The 19,062-nt window shown below is 38.8% G+C and overlaps 1 protein-coding gene across 1 annotated transcript in view; it reads right to left on the bottom strand.

Annotated features, from left to right (window-relative positions):
* CRB2 (crumbs cell polarity complex component 2) overlaps positions 1–19,062 on the bottom strand; it is a 79,267-nt gene that overhangs the window by 49,365 nt on the left and 10,840 nt on the right. The window contains exon 2 of the mRNA XM_085300444.1: positions 4,177–4,262. Within this exon, the coding sequence (XP_085156570.1) occupies positions 4,177–4,249 (73 nt within the window). The 5' untranslated portion in view covers positions 4,250–4,262. The remainder of the gene's footprint in view (positions 1–4,176; positions 4,263–19,062) is intronic.

The following is a 19,062-nucleotide window of genomic DNA, read 5'->3' as shown; positions in this document are numbered from 1 at the left end:
AGTCTAGTGTCTACCTATGAGGATATTAGAAATTAATTTTCCAATATTCACGGTTGCATTTGTAATGGATTTTGCCAGCATAAACTGCAGACCATTTCTGTACTGGGTCCTTCAGCATACAAAAACCAGTGTGGGTATTAACCAGCTTAGTCCAATTAAAGGACCTTAATGCAAGTCTGCTAACGCCCTGATTTGTTAGGCTTGACTACATTTCCAAAGAAGGAATACAATTGGGTGGATTTGTTATCTAAAGCATAAGCTCCAAGTCCTTAGTCATCCTTGCTAAAGCCTTCCCCAAACTGGTCATGGTTTGTGCTACCTCCACATCACTGCTGCCCAACGTCAGTATAATCTGCTCTTTAACATAGTATTAAAATTAAAGCCAAAGGACACAGCTGCTTTCATCTGTGTAACACTCATTACAAGAGACTTAAGGACAGCATAATAGCAAGGCTTCTATTCTCAGCTAGCAAGCAGGAACCTTTGCAAGCCGGAAATGCATGCCGTGAAAATGGGGCAGCAGTAGGCAAACTGGATTAGCAGAAAAGAGAAGGAGTAAGTCTGGGGTACTCAACAGAACCTTTCTCTTTTCTTATTCTATACCTTTTTCTACACTACTCATTAAAAGATTCTATGTATTTTTCTATAAACAGTTTGGAATGAACTCCACAGCAATGTACCTAACTAAAACACTCAGCACTTTCAATTCAAAGAATACTGTATAAATTTCACAATCTTTCCTCACACAGGGCTTACCATAATTGTAATACTGCAGACTGAAYACTAGAACCTAAAGGGGTGACATCACGGCCAATACTACAGGCAGAAGCTGATTAGAATACAGTGCTCCTACCTCCACTGCTGTGTGCAAATCATGCCTGCCTCAGAGGACAGAACCTCACCTTTCCCCCTCTGAAACCTAACTGCTAAATACAAATATTCTGCTCTTTTAAACTAAACAATGTAAGCTAACAGGACCAAAATCTTCAGATTTTTTTTCCCCAGTTTCATCACCTAGGTGTTACTAGCCACAACCACCCACAAAGGAGTCCATACTAACAGTGACAGAGGACTTGGAACTGGGAAAGAAGAGCTAGTCAGGTAAAAGAACAAACCTATAGTTTCACTCAAAATTAGTGAGGAAAATTACTGCTCTAGCATGCTTTTCTGCCCTCAGTCACAGTTGAAAAATGCCAGTCACATTTAAAAAGCCCTCAAGTTTTGGTATTCCAAGCCTAGAGACTTCTACAAACTGAAAAGTTCATACATGGTTTGGTGTTGTAATGTTTGAGGGTTCTCCAGGGTCAAATATGACTGGACATTTCTCTTTTCTAAAATGACCAAAGTTATTGCCCTTAAAACATTGCCACCACTTTTCTATTGGGCCACTAGATGTCCCTTCTGCACTGCACAAATTCAAGCAAAGGACATCGTGTGAAAACAGATTTGGAAAGAAATTCATACATCTGTAGTGCTGCAAAACTAACGCAACTAAACACAGCCTGAAATGTGCCAAGCAGCATACTGAATGCTTCATGAGACCCACTTCTGCATGCACACATCATAGGAGCCACAGAAGAGTTCTGTCTGTAAACTGAAACTTCAGAGTAGCTACTGCGACCAGGCAAATTGCACAAAAATTCCAATCTCAAAACTCTAAACATTCCAATTACACTTTCTGGGGACAATAAATTTAGTTTCCCATCACTGCTAATCAGAACCACTAGGAAGTAAATCATGCTGCTCGCTACCCAGACTTGATGAACTACAGAGTATCCAGCACCTGACACCGGTCAATCTTGGATAATGGCAAAGAAACAATCAACAGGAAAGATATAGCAGAAGGGCCGCTATTTCTCACTACACAGAAACTCAGTGGAGAAACGCGATGGATAGTCAGAGTCCTTGACCCAGCTGCACTTCCCTGGAGCAACGACAGATTTTAGATAAAACTGCAGTATTCAGGAAGCAGAGTGATTGGCAGCTCTGTAGCACCATGGCAGAATTAACACCTACTTATGAGAATTTCATAGGAAACAGCTGTCTGGGTTAAGAGTTAACATAGGATAGATACTGCATATAGGTTTGGAGTCTAACTCTTCCATAGATGCAGCACTAAAAGACTGGCCATTAAGCGCCACCCTGTGGCAAGAGACTCCAGCTTCTGCAATGCACCAGGTACAGGGATCAAAAAGCAAAAAGGATTCACATCAGTCATACAGCTACAAATGGGGAAAAAAGCCCCTATGAAATCCTGCTTGAACTGAGAAATGGGGGGGGGGGGATAAGAGGGGAGAGAAAAGGTCCTTTAAAGGAATATCACTTTTACAGAGAAAAGAGATCTTCCGCAAAACTTCTAATCAAATAACAACAGCAAATTCAGAGAAGACTGCTGTATTTGTCTGCAAATTACAGAAGGTTTGGAGTTAGGATCTGAGGGACCACAGATGAATCAGACTTGCCTGAAGTCTGGAAACATCTATCCTGCCTTGCAGTAGCGGCCTCAGCGCAGAGATTTCCATAATGTGCCTCATTCACAGTAAGAGCAAGTGGTAAGGCTGCAACGAGGATATCCAACGCATGCATGGTATCTATAGCTACTTCTGCAATTTATGAAGCAGTTCACAAGACATGCAGGCCATGCTGTAGTAAAKATGGGGATATGCTTCAGCCAAGTCACCTCCAAGGAAAGTCACAGAAGGCAGGTTCTAACCATGTATGTACCTTTTGATCTATGCAAGACCCCGCTGGAGGACTGTAGGTCAACTCTAAGCCCCTTTGATCCTCTTCCATTGCTTACAGCTATCTCAGTGGAGGCAAATCCCTTCTAAGGGCCCCCCCTTGGCAGATGGGAGGATGAGAATGCTGATCAGCTAACAAGAAGCAGCTAACTGAGCATAAGAAAGGTCTCAAGAAGGATTTTCCATTGCAAAATGTTATAGCAGGAAGAAAGATGTGTCCAATATGTTGCTTGGATCTATGAGGTTTTGAAGCTATTGTGAGGGGGCCTTTTTGGTGCTGTTTATGTCAAAAAGATTCAAAATGCTGATAAATCTCTTTTTACTATAATTGCTTAAAGGGAACACCCCCAAGCCACTGGAGGGCACTGTTGGGCAGTCTTCTGATCTACAAGCTAAACAACAGCTTTGAAAGGCAACCATCAAAATTGGAGTGTTTGTTTCAACAGCCTATGTTGCAAAAAACCCTAGAATCATATTGATGCCTAGGGCACTTAGCAGGCTTCAAAGGAAAAGCTAAATGAACAGCCAGTACCAAAGGAACATGCAATCAGAGCCAAAGTATGGGAGCTATGCTGCAGCAGGGCAGGTAAGCAGCCTCTCGCTGAAAGGAACCTTGTAATGCAAGGGTTTGTGCTCTGTAAAGGCTGAAGAAGGGATGGCAGAATGAGAATTTTGGAAAAGCCCCAAATGGATCTGAAAAACAAACACATCTAGCTGCACTGTGTGAACACTCACAGCTAGTGTGTTCTCAAGCAGAGTGTATCCTCCAAGTCCCGCCACATGCTGTATATGACACCTGCCTCTTTGCCAGGAAAATCACACCTTTGAACACTGCATAAATCAGCAAGCATTGCTTCATTTTCTTTTCAGTTGTAATCTCTGTACTCTCTCACAGTCTTAATGCATAGAGTCTGCTCTGTAATGAGACCTCTGGGAAAAATCAGGCATTGTTACTGCAGTTGGGAGCATGAAATAAAATGAATACAGACCAGGGAAGGGTCAAATGTTCAGGAATAAGATTTTCTCCAAAAAAGCAGATGGACTCACTTTTGTGCATTTGCACCTTAATGAACGTTCCACTCAAGAAATACTTTATTATCTCCAAATATATTCCAGGTAACTAAACAGACACACTTACCTTATTTACACTTAAAGGCAGGGGAAAACTGTACAGAAACAGCCCCATGTAAAATTACCCAACTCACAAGCTGGGGAAGCCACACAGCTAGCTTTAGTATCTTAGGCTTACATACTCGTGATTTTCTAGGCCATATTTCACATCAGCATTAGCATAACCACTAACTGAGCCAAAGTGAACCACAGCAGCAACCACCTCCTAACTTAAGTTCTATCTTAAGAATATTTCACAGACTGAAACTCCCATTTCTGAGTCAATTATTTCTTCTTCCTGGATGCCCCAGACTAATGGCCTTACCTGCACTGTGTGTACAGAAGTAGCTGGGTCCAGTATCACTTGGGTAAGAGGGTCCAGAAGTCTTGCAATGCATACTGCGGCACGCACTGGTAGACGAAAAGAGACATTTTGTGTTGTTGAGATGCTAAATCTTGGTATGTCTGTTGACATCCATTTGTCATGTTGCTTAACAAACCTTTAAAGACAAATACTGATCTTAACATATTTGCTAACACAAAAGCRTTCAAATTTATTCTYATAGTCCCCAAATAGTGCTTCATTCCAGTGTAAGTAACATTGAATTTATTTTGTAATAAGGACTTGAATAAATATCTTGTCACTATAGTGGAAACACAGTTATGTGTCTAGACCTGTTCTCCATTTATAGAGTTCTCTTAAAGAAAATAAAAAATCATCTAAGTCGGCAGATATACAATGAAACAAAATAAGCACATATAAATGTACTCTTAGATGTTACTTTCTGACATAGAATGCTGATGACGACCAACTAAACTACTACACTAGCAGCTAATGCCAGATCTAWACAATCTGAGGTGAAGACAATCCCACTTTTACTTAATGTTCCAATTCTCTATCCGTACTGCTGCATTACTGAAAACTAAAAATGAAGGATTAGAGACCTATGCAATTATTTATGGAAATACACATTCCCTACTGAAGATAACTCAACATCATACGATAAATACAACAGATGATTTGCATAAAAATACTAAATATGTTCCCAACTCCAAACCAGTGAAGGTTTATGAGTGACTGATCAGTTGCAGCTCTTCAAACATCTGTAATCTCTGCAAAAATACTACAAATTATCTCAAACTTTATTTCAAAGACACAGTACAAAAAAAAAAAAAAATCAAGACACATGCCTACCTTAATTCTACGATGCCCGCACACTTAAATCAGGCTTATTCCCTCAAGTCATTTTCTGAAATGTATCTGGTTTTGCTTCTAATCGYGTAACTACTGGACCAGAGATCAGGGTAGGCTGATACGTCTAGGGCTTCAGCACTTCCCTGTGCCCTGAGGGATGCTCTAGTTTGCACTGCTTCTCTTAGGGAGCATTGTCTGTGGATACRTTATCCTTTGTGTCTTAAAACAGTAGGGAAGGCAAGCTTCTGCTGAAAGCTGATATTGATCTACAGCACAAGGGTTTAAATCTTCAGCGCTGCTAACTGGCATGCTGAATGTGCACAGGAGTTCAGTAATATGTCTGAAACAAAATCTGCTTGATGGCTTCTGAAAAAACAAAAACAAGACTCCTGAAAAAAGAAAAATGAAGCTACTACAGCATGCTGAATTAAACCCCAGTCTACAATCTTGATATAAAATTAAGAAGCCCGGTTATGATATACACAAGGTTCATACGCACAGTACAATCCACTGCACACAGTCAGTATGGTTCTCTTGCTAAAACAGGCAAAAAGAGATGTGATACCCAAGTCTGGCTGTGCCTTACACCAACTGCAATAACACACTGCATGAGATGGAATGGTACAGTTCTAGGTGTTTCGCTGTGCATTATGTGCAGCTTTTTTTAAGCTGAGAGCCTCTGCTGCTCATGSCCCAGCTGAAATTCAAGAGCAACCAGTCCTGTGGCTGCAGGATATCTTTAAATATATTTTCTATGCCAAGGCTAGTTTCTCAGCATCATTTATTATGCTTGAATACTTTATGAGACAGAGGTCACAAACCTGAAAATCATCATTTGCTTTGGCAGCAACTGAATATGCCAATGGGGCTATCCTATTTGAGCAAATGATGAAATTTTCTGTTTCCAACTCAATTTTAGCTCCTTTTCTGTCTATTAAAAGACATCACTTTAGAATTATTTCCTTTCCTGTATCTATGATCAGGAGGTAGGCTGAAGCATGTCTGGCTGAGCTTCCTATTAAAACAAAATAGTTGCTGAAATTTATTTTCCCTCCATGGTATGGATTGATCTCTGGATCTTTAAGCTTGGTTAACTACTATGCTCAGTGAAGGCTAGCAGTGCTTTTCAAATAAAGTCTTCGACTGGAGATTTGAACTCCAATTGATCCTAAAGCCTTTTTAATGCATGACTTTGGACCAGGGACTTCACATATTTCTGCTAGTCTCACTTCCTAGAAGGTCAGCAGGGCAACCACTCTGGAGAAAATGGGATCTGAAAAGCAATGAGAAAGCCTCTTCAGGTGCATGTGTTCTGAGATAGCGACTAAATCACTGTCATTTGGACTACATGAGATTAAATGTAAATTTCTTCAATTCTAGTTCTACCTCTCTCTATAAAGCTTGTTAAAACACAGGTTTCATTGGCTTCTGCATTTCCTTGGTTTCAAGACAGATAATGTAATGTGCAGATTAATCAGACAGCACTAGCATTTCTGAGATTTCACAGTTTCATTTGGTTTAGAAAGGCAAAGAGCCAATCTGCTATACTGCCAGCTGCAAGGATGCTTAGAACATTTCCTCTTGTAACCCAGGGAATCAAAGAGCTGCCTCCCCATAATCCTGAATCAGCTAATCATTACCTTGAATTTTTCTCTGTTAGTCAGGGTTGACCTTAGCCTTCAAGAGTACACATTTACACATCTCTTATTACAACAAATAATTTTCAGGAATATAGCAATGAGAAAACAAAAGCAATCTAAATGCACAGGAGAAAGCTAGGAAGGTGAATATCAATACATTGTTTTTTGTATCCWGGAACAGGTTTCTTCTCACTTACTAAGAGGTTATGTCCTTCAGACATAATTTTAAAATTGTGAATACATTCCTGACTATTAAATTATATATTCAYCTCACATCCCCTTGTTTATTTCCCCTCAGTCACTTAACCCTACTGGCAACTTCTGTTAAAATCACCAAGCTGATACCTTGTATTCCCAGCGTTAAATATGCACTGTAGTTATCATCAAAATCAAAGCCACCGTTCATCATTTTTCACTAACTTTAAAGCTCATAATCCTCCAYGAAATTAGCTAAAAGAGACAAAGATTCACTGATTCTACCCAGCAGAGGACTTTGTCTCGTCTTTCGCTATCGCTTCACAGAACTGAGTCTTTAATTATGAGCACATCTTGCAGGCTGATAGAATGTTACTCTTAGGTCAGAACAGGTTCCAACAATTTAGGAACCAAAAGAACTTATTTGGGCACGAAACACATAAGAATTGCCACTAGAGCAAGTGATACAATGTTTCCCTATCCATTCATCCATGTTCAGCTGAAACTGAGCTTCTGAGGGGGACAGGTCAAAACAAACAAAAGAGCAATATGGAATCTGTAGTGTCATCTACAATAAGCCAGGTGTCAGATACCCAATCCACACAGCCTGACCAAGGACAAAATGGCCATTCTAGATTGAGATGCTGGGAATTTTGAGCAGGTGATAACAGGATGATCGCTGTGCACTGATGACTTGCATAGTCTCACTGCTTGCACAGTCTCAGAATGCTAATGCCTCTGAATTCCAAGAGCACACCAGTTTCCCACGCACAGTTAGATTACCTAGCAGCTCTGGAGAGTAGAGAAACCCTTCATAAGGGGAAAGGAAAAAAAAAAGAAAAAAAGCTTTAAACTAGAGAGTTGCATCTGTCATGAAAGCTTTGCGGCACACAGGAACATTACAATGCCACTGCATTTACAGATTTACAGACACATACTGAGGCRTACCAAGAATGCATACAAAAACAGACTGGGCTACACTAACAAAACAATCTTTGTCACTGTAGGAGCATGCCATGACTCTGAGAATGCTGGTCCACAGTATTATATACCAACTAAACTCTCTAAGGACATTAAGTAAGCACAGCAAAGAGATGAGAAAAGATTCCAGTTGTCCTGAGCCTCCTACACTCTGACCACAAAACCACACCCTCTCATCAAACAGGGAATAAAACTCAAGGGACTTTTTAATCCCACACCCCTGCTCTAATTAATAATCCTTCTTCATCTATGTTTGATGCAGCTGTTATTGTCTCCTCTGACCACTACATTTTCATATAACCCTCTTAATTAAACTACTCTGCAACGCTGTATCTGCTTCCAAGGTACACAGATAGAAAACATGGCATCTCCCTACCTAACAAGATGCCTTTTGGGAAGATCTGGCTTCAGAGCTAGCCTATGAGGTTGGCAGCTGTATTATATGGAATTCGGTAACAATTTATGCAAAAAAATACACTGAGTCTGCCCTAAATTAACCTCCCCTTTTGTGGCCTACTTTGTGGCCCACCACCAACATATGGAATCAAAAAAAAAAAAAAAAAAATCTTATCATGAAAACTGTCCTAGCACATAGATAATGCAAATGCAATAGAGAATAGTCATTGTGTTAACAGGAGAAACCACAATTAACACAGCAGAAAAACAATGAAGAACATAAAAACTTTCAGATTTTGGCAAATTAAATTGTCTGAGGAAAAGGTTGCAGGCTACCTTCTGCTAAACGTAATAGAAATGCCTCTCGTCTCCATCAAACATTCATTCATGTCACACATACTCACATAGGTGCGCGCATGATATTAGCTATACTCTTGTGGTTGCACTTCCACAAGGCTCAGAGGTTACTGTTGCCACTCAAACGCTCATCAGCACAGTTCTAMAAGAGAACTTCCCCTTTGTTTTCCTTGCACAACTGCAAATGCAATAACTCCCTAAACAGATGTTGTTACAATGATCAGCAATATTAACYCAGCAATTTCAAGTGCTTAAACTAACGTGAATTGCTTAGGCAGAAGGCAGCTCAAGAACAATTACATGCAGCTATACCAAGAATAAAGCATTCCACAATCCAGCTCCCACTGTTTAAAATGCAAGATTGTCTTAGGAAATCAGAAAACACATTCAAAATTCTCCATCAATGCAGAATCGTTAAGATTAGTCCTTGCAGCTGAAGGTTTGAGACACAGGGAAAAGCAGTACAAACTMATGAATACAGTGAATACAGTACTTTTTCAATACATTCTTCAGCCTCTCAGCTTCTGAGTTTTGCACCTTTCATCTGCAAGACAGCTTTGTTAAAATGAACAAACAGAAGGTGAAACAAACATTTAAGAGAAAAATAACCCATTGATGGAAGAAAAGTACTTACTCTGTATATTTTCTTGGTGCTACTCAGCTTATTCCTCTATAGCACAACTATTCTCAAAGCACATGTAGGACCCGAAGCAATGAGGACCAAAGCCCCTCACTGGGAGGTCTGGCCATTCTTGTCAGGTCACACATTTCCCYATTCCATGCTTTTACCGCATCATGCAATACTGACATCATAACATGCAAATATCAATTTGTAAAGAAATACAGTGAGGAAGCAGAGAGATAGATTAATTCACCCAGCACAAAGGCTGAGCATTAGTGGCTTCGCTGTCTGAAGAGCACCACCACATTAACAGCTGTTTGTGGAAAAAACGGGAAAGTAGTAGAATTCCCCTTACTTAGAACCATCACCAACTTTGGTTCAGTAGAGATTAATCACCAGGCACAGCACCCCCCTTCTCTAGCTGCCTCATACAGTATCACAATAAAGACGAGAATTTTGTTTTCCTGTAAAGAGGAGTAAAGGGTAAGAAAGAAGTAGAGAGGAAGGAAAAAGAAACCAGTAAAAAGCTTAGGACTCTTTCTATATGTATAAATACATACATGTCGGGAGGCCAGGCCAGGCCTTCAGTTCAAAACTGATGAACAAAAATTGGTGAACAAACCAGTCAGTTCAGCCCCTAGAAGAGAGCCCCCCCCAAAATCCCAAGCTGAGACAGGATTCCCTGTGCTCATACTCAGCACGGAGCCCAAAGGAGGCAGAATTTCTGTGTAGGGCAGGGAAGAGGGGTAGAGTGCACAGAAATCACATCAAAGGGGTTTTTGTAACTTTGTGGGAACATGAAGTACAGGCATTAACCTGGGAGAATTAAAAGAAAAGTAATGAGTAAATTTTGAGATGTTCATGGGACAGCAYGTAAAAGTCAAGGTATCAGCACAAGCCGGAGAGACTGCTAGTTTGCTAACAGACTGTCTTCTACAGTCACCATGTGATGCACAGCCCAGTGAAGTAATTACAGATACCCAGTAATTACAGGAGGCTTTGGTTCAGGCCCACAGAGACCAGCTACTGGGAATCTCAATCCTGCCACATTCCAGGAGACTGTGATTATCATGAAATTACCAAGTGAAAAAATTACACAGAAAGGGAATAAGTTTTGAATAAAACCTGACAAATGGCATTATAAAACACTAGATGATGCAAGGTTTGAGGAAACTTGGAATGTAACATCCTGTCTTTAGAGAGAAGAAAAGATGCGGTTGCATTTTATTTTTTCACAGCAATGATACAAGCATAGTGCAGCAGACAGATGGAAATGTCATAAGCAAAGTGTGAAAAAGAAGAAAAAAAGCGACAGTCCCACTGCTAGAGATTATCACGCTGAGAWATCCTGTTTGTAATGTTCTGTCAGAAGAATGTCTCAACTACCACAGGTTGAGATAAGCAATGGGATAAGCACAMGCATATAACCTCAGGAACAGAAGATCCCCAAGGATGGGCTGATTAACCACACCTTAAGGCAAGACAGGTCACAGAAGCGAACAGGCCAGGCAAAACAGCTCTGAATATTTGATTGCACTGAAATGCTTGAAGAAATCTGAGGCTTATTTCTGTTCTTCGGTGTCTCTCAGGGCCAGAGTAGGTTGCAATAGCACGGAGATCAGTTCCTCCAAATAGTCTTTATCCAMTCACTCCCCTTGATGGTGATTAAATATATAAAATGCTACATGTCAGATATTTGGAATACAAAGGCCCTAGACACCAAAAAATGCTCCCCAAGTAGAGCACTGTTTCCAGGCCAGATTACTTAAAGAGTCCTAGTTATAATGTGATCCAGTCACAACCCATTGCTCTAAAGGAAAGAAATCCAGAGCAGAAATGAAAAGTAAAAGAAGTCCAACAGGTATATTCAGGTTTTATTTTCCTTTTTATTTCATGTGCAGTCCAGTCTTTTTTGCAGGCCTACATGAGATTGCAGGTTTATACACACTCAATCAATACACAGAGGCCATTCTTTAGAAGCACGCTAGTCTAGGCAATTTGATACAGAACTGTTTGTCATTACTGTGAGATAATGAATGCTTCTTAAAAAAAAGTGGTAGGCCTTTTTTCCATTTAAAAATGYTGTATTTTGAAGTTATGTTGATGTTGCTAACAAACTAGAGGAAACAAATGTCTACAGAACATTTTGCTATCTTCCAATGAAAGATACAAGTTCAAAATAATTATACTTGTTACATAGATGTACTTTATTCTAGTATAATACTAATCCTGACATGCATTTATAAACAACCTGCATTTTGGTAGTGGTTCACAATTGCTGCCCAACTAATCAGACTTTTGCTCCCCACATTTTCAACAATCTGTAAGAAAAAGGAAGTAGAAAAACACAGACAAGGCAAACGCTATTTCTGCCTCACCCAGTTAATTTAAATATACGAAAGTAAGTGTGGCTTTATAGTTCTTTAATTATGTATTGCCTCTGAATTATGTATAGAGCAGAGGAATTCAGGTGGGAAAAGACAGCATTGTGCAATAATGTTTCTTGACTCAGGATAAGACATGAATGTGCCCCTACAAAAAGGTTCACTGTAGTTAAACAGAGTGCTACCATTTTTCAGAATCCCAGAAAGAACCTGTGTACCTATTCTCATTGTAAGAAACTGTCTCATGTGCCTAATAAATTCTCTGTAGCCCTGTTAGAAGAATAAGTTCACATTGCTAGTGGGCAAAAACTTCCTCCTATATTATATACTACTGTACCCTTAATGTATTATTACCGTTCAAAAATMATACAATACAAAGGTACTTCAAGTCTATTTTTCTAAGGTCTAACCTGTTCACCGCTCTAAGAACTGCCTTTCCACTCTAGATATAAAATATTTACATATGGAACATAGTTTTAGATTGTCTTCCACATCAATCAGTGGCTTTGTATTGTACGGCAATTCCCAGAATTGTTCAATTTTGGAACCATATCTAATCAATAATTTTGCTGTTCTGTTGAAAAACATGATTATCTTTGCTACTCTAATTCAATATTTACACCTCATCTATTTTTATAAGGTAYAGAAATGAATCAGCTATCATAATGTCATATAATCTAGCTGTAATTTCACTTGTAAACAAAGGGCATCTTTAAGTCTTGTCATGCTAGGATTACACACATCGTGATTACAATATCCACACAAATCATTATATCAAGTTCTGCCATTGCTACTTACAGTAGATCTATCATAAACATAGACATAAACAAGCATTCCATTAATATAAAAGGCTTCTGTGTTCTATCTTTAATTCCATCCCCTTCTTTCCATTTGCTTTTGTCTTTTTATATTCTCCTTCATTTTAAACACATAGTTGTTTATCATACACAAATAAATACAGACTTTTTAGGAATGAAGTAATGGATAAATGATTAAACCTCTGAGACAGTTTTTTTAAGCTGCCTGTCCTTACCCATTTCAATATTCAGATGTAAACACAAAATATTCTCCCTACGCTGCCACTTCAGATTGGGTCTGTACGTTGCACTGGACAAAATATCAAGCAGTGTTCTCCCAAACTGTATCTGAAGTAGAAAAAAACAGCTGTCAACTCCAGATATGGAGCCATGCACACAGGCTGGTATTTGCTTTACTCTGGGAAAACTTCTGAAACTCCAATTCTTGTTTTGCAGGAAAAAAGAAACTTTCTGCATTTTTCTCCTCCTTAGCACAATGACTTTTTTCTCTTGAAACGGTGACAGAGTTGGCCTGCTGATCAACAGTGCAGCTTTGCTGCCAGACATCCTCCAGTTGGGGCCAATGATAGGCAGTGATATCAAACTGCCACTTGGTGGCAGAGGTTAGATACCATAATGGTATTGCTAGTTCCCAAGAATGCATCATGCATGGTTACTCTCTGCTCAAGGTGACTCCAGATTATTTCCTGCCCCTCATTATTTACTATACATATTTACAGGTAAATTAAAGCTTCAAAATTAAATATTCACTCAATCATTTTGAGTTATAGTAGAATAAGCATTTTCTAATCAATTCCTTAGCTTGGGGGGWGGGGTTATGATGATTTAAAACATTCATTTTCTATTTCCTCTCTGTTGTATCAACTGTTTTATTCAAGAGTTAAAACACTAAACACCAGCAGGTATCTTTCTAACAAACAGAGCTTAAGAAGGTCTGAATCAAACTATTTGCTTCAGCTTACAACCAACAGGAATAAACTTCTGCCATAACTAAGTTAGGCTTGCTTCTACACCCCTCCTCTGAAGACACTGGGTCTAATATTTAAGCCTTTAGCAGGTAATTCAATTATTACCTAGCTCATTGAGAGCAACTGTAAATACAGTATACAGTAAGTCACTCATTGTGATTTGTTTCACAATGTGAATAACTAATACTCTACAAAAACTGAAGCTTCTTTATGTCTACTTCCTCAGACCTTGCCTATCATTCCACTTCTCAAGAAGCAGCATATTTCATTCCTTAAAGATGTTACAATAGCTCTGCTTCTGTGGCCACATCCTACCATCCCATGAGAGGGACAACCCCATGATTTCAGCAGCTTTTCCCAGCACAGGAGCAAGATACAAGGTCTAGCCAAAAGAAAAAGCTTCTGCTCAAGCCAAGGGAAGCTCTCCAAATATATATAATGTTCCCCTTTCTGCCTCTATCTTCTCCATTTTTAGTTTCACAGTCTTTCTAAAACCTTCAGAACAYTGCAAATATCATAAATGCATACTGCAATAACTATCCATTTGACCTATAAATAAGCGAAGGGGAACTGACAAGTTTCACGTCTGTAAGACTTTAATGGAAGGATTTATTTAAACACTATGAGCTGAGTTTATGCCTAAGGTTGGGCACAGGGGCAGTTTCTCCTTCCTATGGATTTGGTGCCTCCCCCTTTCATTCCTCTCTAGGCATGTCTCCAAAGCTGTAATGCCATTCATAGCAAGTTACTCACGAAGTTGCAGAACATCACTGCTGCAATGTTTCAAGCCAGATTGCTTCCAGTTGGACAATAGTTAGTAAAGTAGAATTAGGATAAAGGCTCTTTAAGGGCAAGCAACTTTTATCAGCTGTTTTTTTCTGACAGGAAGCTCTGGACAGTCTGTACAAGTTCAAGTTCAGGGTAGAGTTTATAAACCATAGGCATTTAATCTCAGAAATAAGTATCTCAACCCCTTGAATAAAGACTTCCCCTAATATTAGCTCTTAGTGTTTGTTTAGTCCACATAAGAAAAATCTAAGCTAGAAACACTGACATAATTAAAGATCATCTTTATATAAACCATTCCATAAAACTTCAATTAACTGAACTTCATCTAGCCAATTTACCAGGTTAGCCAAGCTGGCTCTACGTACACCAGCTGCACTTCATCAAATAGGAGAGCTCTATTTACAAAGTACTCATTTATCCAGATATTCTGGGCCTCTTCTGACACTCTACATTATCATGGAGAGAGAAGCATAAGTACACCAAGATGTTTTCTCAGTGTATTTATTCGCAGGGGTATTTTTTAGTCTCTAGAATATTGCTACTGGAAATTAACTTCCACAAAGAACTAAATATGAGTTAAAAATTGAACCAACAGTAACTGTATATAGGTAAGAGAGAAAGAGAGACCAACTATTTCACATAGCTTTACAAATTCGCAACAGCAGAAGTAGTTACTGCAGAGACTGAATATGTAACCTACCAAACTTTCCTTAATTCAGAACTACGACATTAGGCATATTATTTTTTCATTCATTACATGAGTATTTTCCAAATTCAAGACACAGATGTCAAAACACAGAAGTAAAGCAACTATACATTAAGAGAAATCACCTTTGCAGAAATCTCCGTTTGCCCATTATTTAGCATAGGTGGGGAGTTACCATGATTGGTATCCYTATATTACAGCTAGCCCCACTTGTATTTCATTTCCACATTCTATACTTTTCCTCCACGACTCTTCTGAAAAGTGTTTAAGTGTAGAATCAATGATTGCAACTTCGGAGTTTGAAAAAAATACAAATGTATGAATCCAATATGAAAAACCTTGGCTTTTCAGAATTGCTGCAAATCCTTCTTTTGGAAGAACCCAAGTAAGAAYAAAAATTTACATAGAGGATTTCAAAGCAAATAAATGTTTTGCTAACTATTTTGATGGCTCTTAACATCACGGTATCCAAGTTCTTCAGTTATTATGACAGTAGCATTGGCTTCAGCAGCCATCCAGAGATCCAGAAAAACTAGTCCTTGCTTCTCCTTCAAAGTAATGTCATCAAAGTCAGTAGTCAACATTCTCCGAAAYGTATATTCTTTTAGCAGGAAATCCAGCTGAGGCAGTTTTTGTCTATGTAACTTATTTCCTAACATTTCTGGAGTAAAGTAGCAAAAAATGCCTTTTGTAGTCATGGCATACTGAGCAACATAACTTCTTTCATTACTTCTCTGTTCAAATAGTAGTTTAACAGGATGAATTTACAGGATAGCAATATTGGGAGATGGTAGAAATATATTTCTACCTAGAATGTTAACTGATGACCAAGCATTTCTGATGCGTGGTGCTTGAATTGTTTGATTTTATAGTTGCTTTAATTGTTGCTTGTTTAATAAGAACAATTCCAAGAAACAGAAYTGGCAATTAGAAATAGTAACTGATATTCTAGGGACTAATTATTGGTCCAGCATGATGAATTCCAGTACTGGGGTGCTTACCCATCATTTCACTTGCAGGAAGATGCAGAGAATACATTATTTCATAGATATATAAGAAAACTTGTCACAGGCAGTAGGCAGTTTGCAAGTAGGCAGGCACAATCACAGGTGACATTCTAGGTGGGGAGTCCAACTGTTATGATCACAGAAAGGTAATATACATGGAAAATTGTAGGAGGAGAGATGCTACTAAAATCAGCAGCGTGTTGCTGCTGATTGAACAGGCGGAATACACGTGATATATTGTCTCAGAGTCCCAGGACACCAGTAGGACCTAGTTAGTGATTAGTTTACAGGAAAATCTACACAGTAGGACCTAGTTAAGTGATTAGTTTACAGGAAAATCTACACCCATGAAAGAATTACATTATTATCTGGAACATCCTGAAACTCTACTTAGCTGTAAGAGCTGGATTTTTATGAGTTTGATGCTTTATTTCTTTACAACAGCTTGCTATAGCTATGTTCTTTGTTGACAAGCAAAGGTTTCCTGAGCTGAGCTTCCTGAACTCAATGACTCCCTATTCTGTCCCTCCTTGTGTCTCAGAATACTATTAAGTATATACATTTACAAAAAAACAGCAATTGTGAGAAAAGACAGCTATAAGCAAAAGGTTACCRGCTGAAAGTTTCTACTCCTTCAGATATTCTGCAAGCTGTGATGGCTATCCTTAACCAAAAACACACGCAAGAGCTTCGTGAACTGTTTTGAGTGTGGACTTTGCTTTGAAACTGAASAGTTCTCTGTATCAGTTTTCACTCAGAGCAACAGAGCACCAGCACTTTGTTCCAAAATAAGACTAGTCACATCATAAGGAAAAAACCTTACATTACATCCCAGAGAAAATAGCTTAATAAGTAAAGAAATATAATGAGACGAAAAGCAGAATTGCAAAAGCAGTTCCACAAAATACCATCACTAGGTAACAATTCACAAAGTAAGCAGCTAACCACAAGAGAACTGTAGGGAGACAGTGGCAGCTTTATGGGAAAGAGGACTGACACCAGACATCAGTGCTGCAGCATCTTCTATTACTAGCAGTTTTTAGCAGCTAAATTACTTACACCAAGCTCAATACTGTTGTTGACATCTAGCCTGAATTCCTGGAAACATACAGGAAAAGAAGAGCTCAAGAAATCACACGTACAGGGGCCAAGAGAGAAATTACTGCCATTTTTGAAGAACAGACATGTGTTTCATCATCCATTTTACATATTCTGGTATGTTTCAGTTAAGGTTCTGAGTTGTCAGTGTTCAAGACATCTACCAGGAAGACCTTCCACAAACTGAGTTTCTATATACTCATTGGACTCCAGAGGCTTGTATCCTGCAAATGTTCTGAGCAAGTTTTATCTAGAGGCTAATACAAACGAGCAGCTAGTGAGTGCTCTTAGCATTCCCAGATTCTGATAGAGTGCACTGAGGCAAGTAAATAAAACTTGCCAGCTCAGCTGATGTGCTGCTCTCACAGATGGGATGCAAATCTTAATCAGCAACAGGAAAAAACTTTCAGATCCTCAAGGATTTTATGGAAGTAAATAAATACYGTAAGAAATTAATGATGTCCTGATGCCCATAAACTCCTAAGCTTCAAATGACATTTCATTTCATTTGGCTACTCTCTTGGTCTATAAAGATTAAATTACATGCTAATGTAAGCTATTCCTTCAGGTTTAAAGCTTTTCAGAGACAGCACAATACAGAGAACAATGACAAGATTTTTTCTTATTGTACAACTTTGTCTGSTGGCACTTTTCTCAAGCCTCTCCTGCAGGCAAATTGACAGTCAAAATATTTCTTCATTTGATGTTCACTCTTTCCAATTGGCACAGAAATAAGTTCAAAAGCCAAGTATATAGAGGTTTCATATAAAAATAATGCAAAAGAAAAAGAGAGAGAGAGAGAGAGAGAGAGAGAGAGAGAGAAAGAGAAAGAGAAAGAGAAAGAGTGTCTGGGGTTACTGTTACAACAAGGAGGATGCTTCTACATTTGTGTTTTCAAATTTCATTTGAAAGGCTAGTCCAAAGTTCTGCTGTTAGCTATGGCTTATATATAGTCCTACCACTGACAACATATTACAGATTTGACTTGTACAGCCAAAACAGTGAAAACAGCACAGAAAGCACTGGTCTAAAATATAACAGAGAAAATCCTAGCATCATTGCAGGTGGTTCAAGTTTCACAATACCTTTCACCGAATTAAGATTTTTATCTATACTCCTAAGAAGTTCAGTGTCATATTCTTCTTCATGYCTCCTCTTTCATTCAACGGAATTCAGAGAAATCTGTTATACCAACACCAAAACATCCTGGAATCTTCACTCAGTTCAAAAGTCCAGATTAAATAAACTGGATCATTACCCCTAAAACTCAGGACTAAATACAGATCACTTTGCACTTTTCTTTTTGTAGGTACTATTTTTGATAGTTTTCTCAGACTAAYAGGTATCTAATAAGTAGTCATTAAAAATAAATGTCAATGTTAACTCACTTTCTCCATTGTAAGCAAGTAAAGAACCATCAGCTGGAGCATCTTTGCCTGTTTTTCTTATTTACTGAAGCAATCCACACATGCATGCTCATTCCCTCTGTACACCTGACACTTCCTATATATTTCCTCTTGAGACAAAACAGCTACTATGAACACGGTTTGTGAAGAGGCATCCTGCTATTGTCACTGAAATGCCATGACTGCAAATAAATGATGCAGCAAAGCGAAAGACACTAATGTGGTRACCACATTCCAGCCCAGAGTCTTGACTTTCTTGGTATAATATGTCACAGTAGTGATCAGAATTTTGCTCAATAGACTTTAGGCACTCTGGAGGCACTTGCTGTTTTGGCCATCTGTCAAAGACTCTTTATGAGTTGTACCAGCTTCCTCCTATCACAGGTCTACATGTTCACAAGATTTTTCAGATCTCTTTTTATATTTAAGTTCACCAAGTCAACCACAGCCTTTTACTAGTCTCTGCTACATTGTTCATGAAACCTCTTGTAATATAGTACAACTTAATTCTGCCCTCAGCATACCAGTTTTGCATTCAGGCAGTTTGGACCATTTCTTTCATTCAAAGCCTACAGAATCTTCTGCTTTTCAAGTACTTAAACAACCAGCATGCTTTCTTAATGCACCTTGCTCTTTATTTGCAGTTCTT

The sequence above is a fragment of the Rhea americana genome, unplaced genomic scaffold, assembly GCF_003343005.1.
Source record: "Rhea americana isolate MKP2758 unplaced genomic scaffold, rheAme1 scaffold_164, whole genome shotgun sequence".
In the NCBI taxonomy this organism is placed as follows: domain Eukaryota; kingdom Metazoa; phylum Chordata; class Aves; order Rheiformes; family Rheidae; genus Rhea; species Rhea americana.
This window is presented reverse-complemented; position numbering and strand designations above follow the sequence as displayed.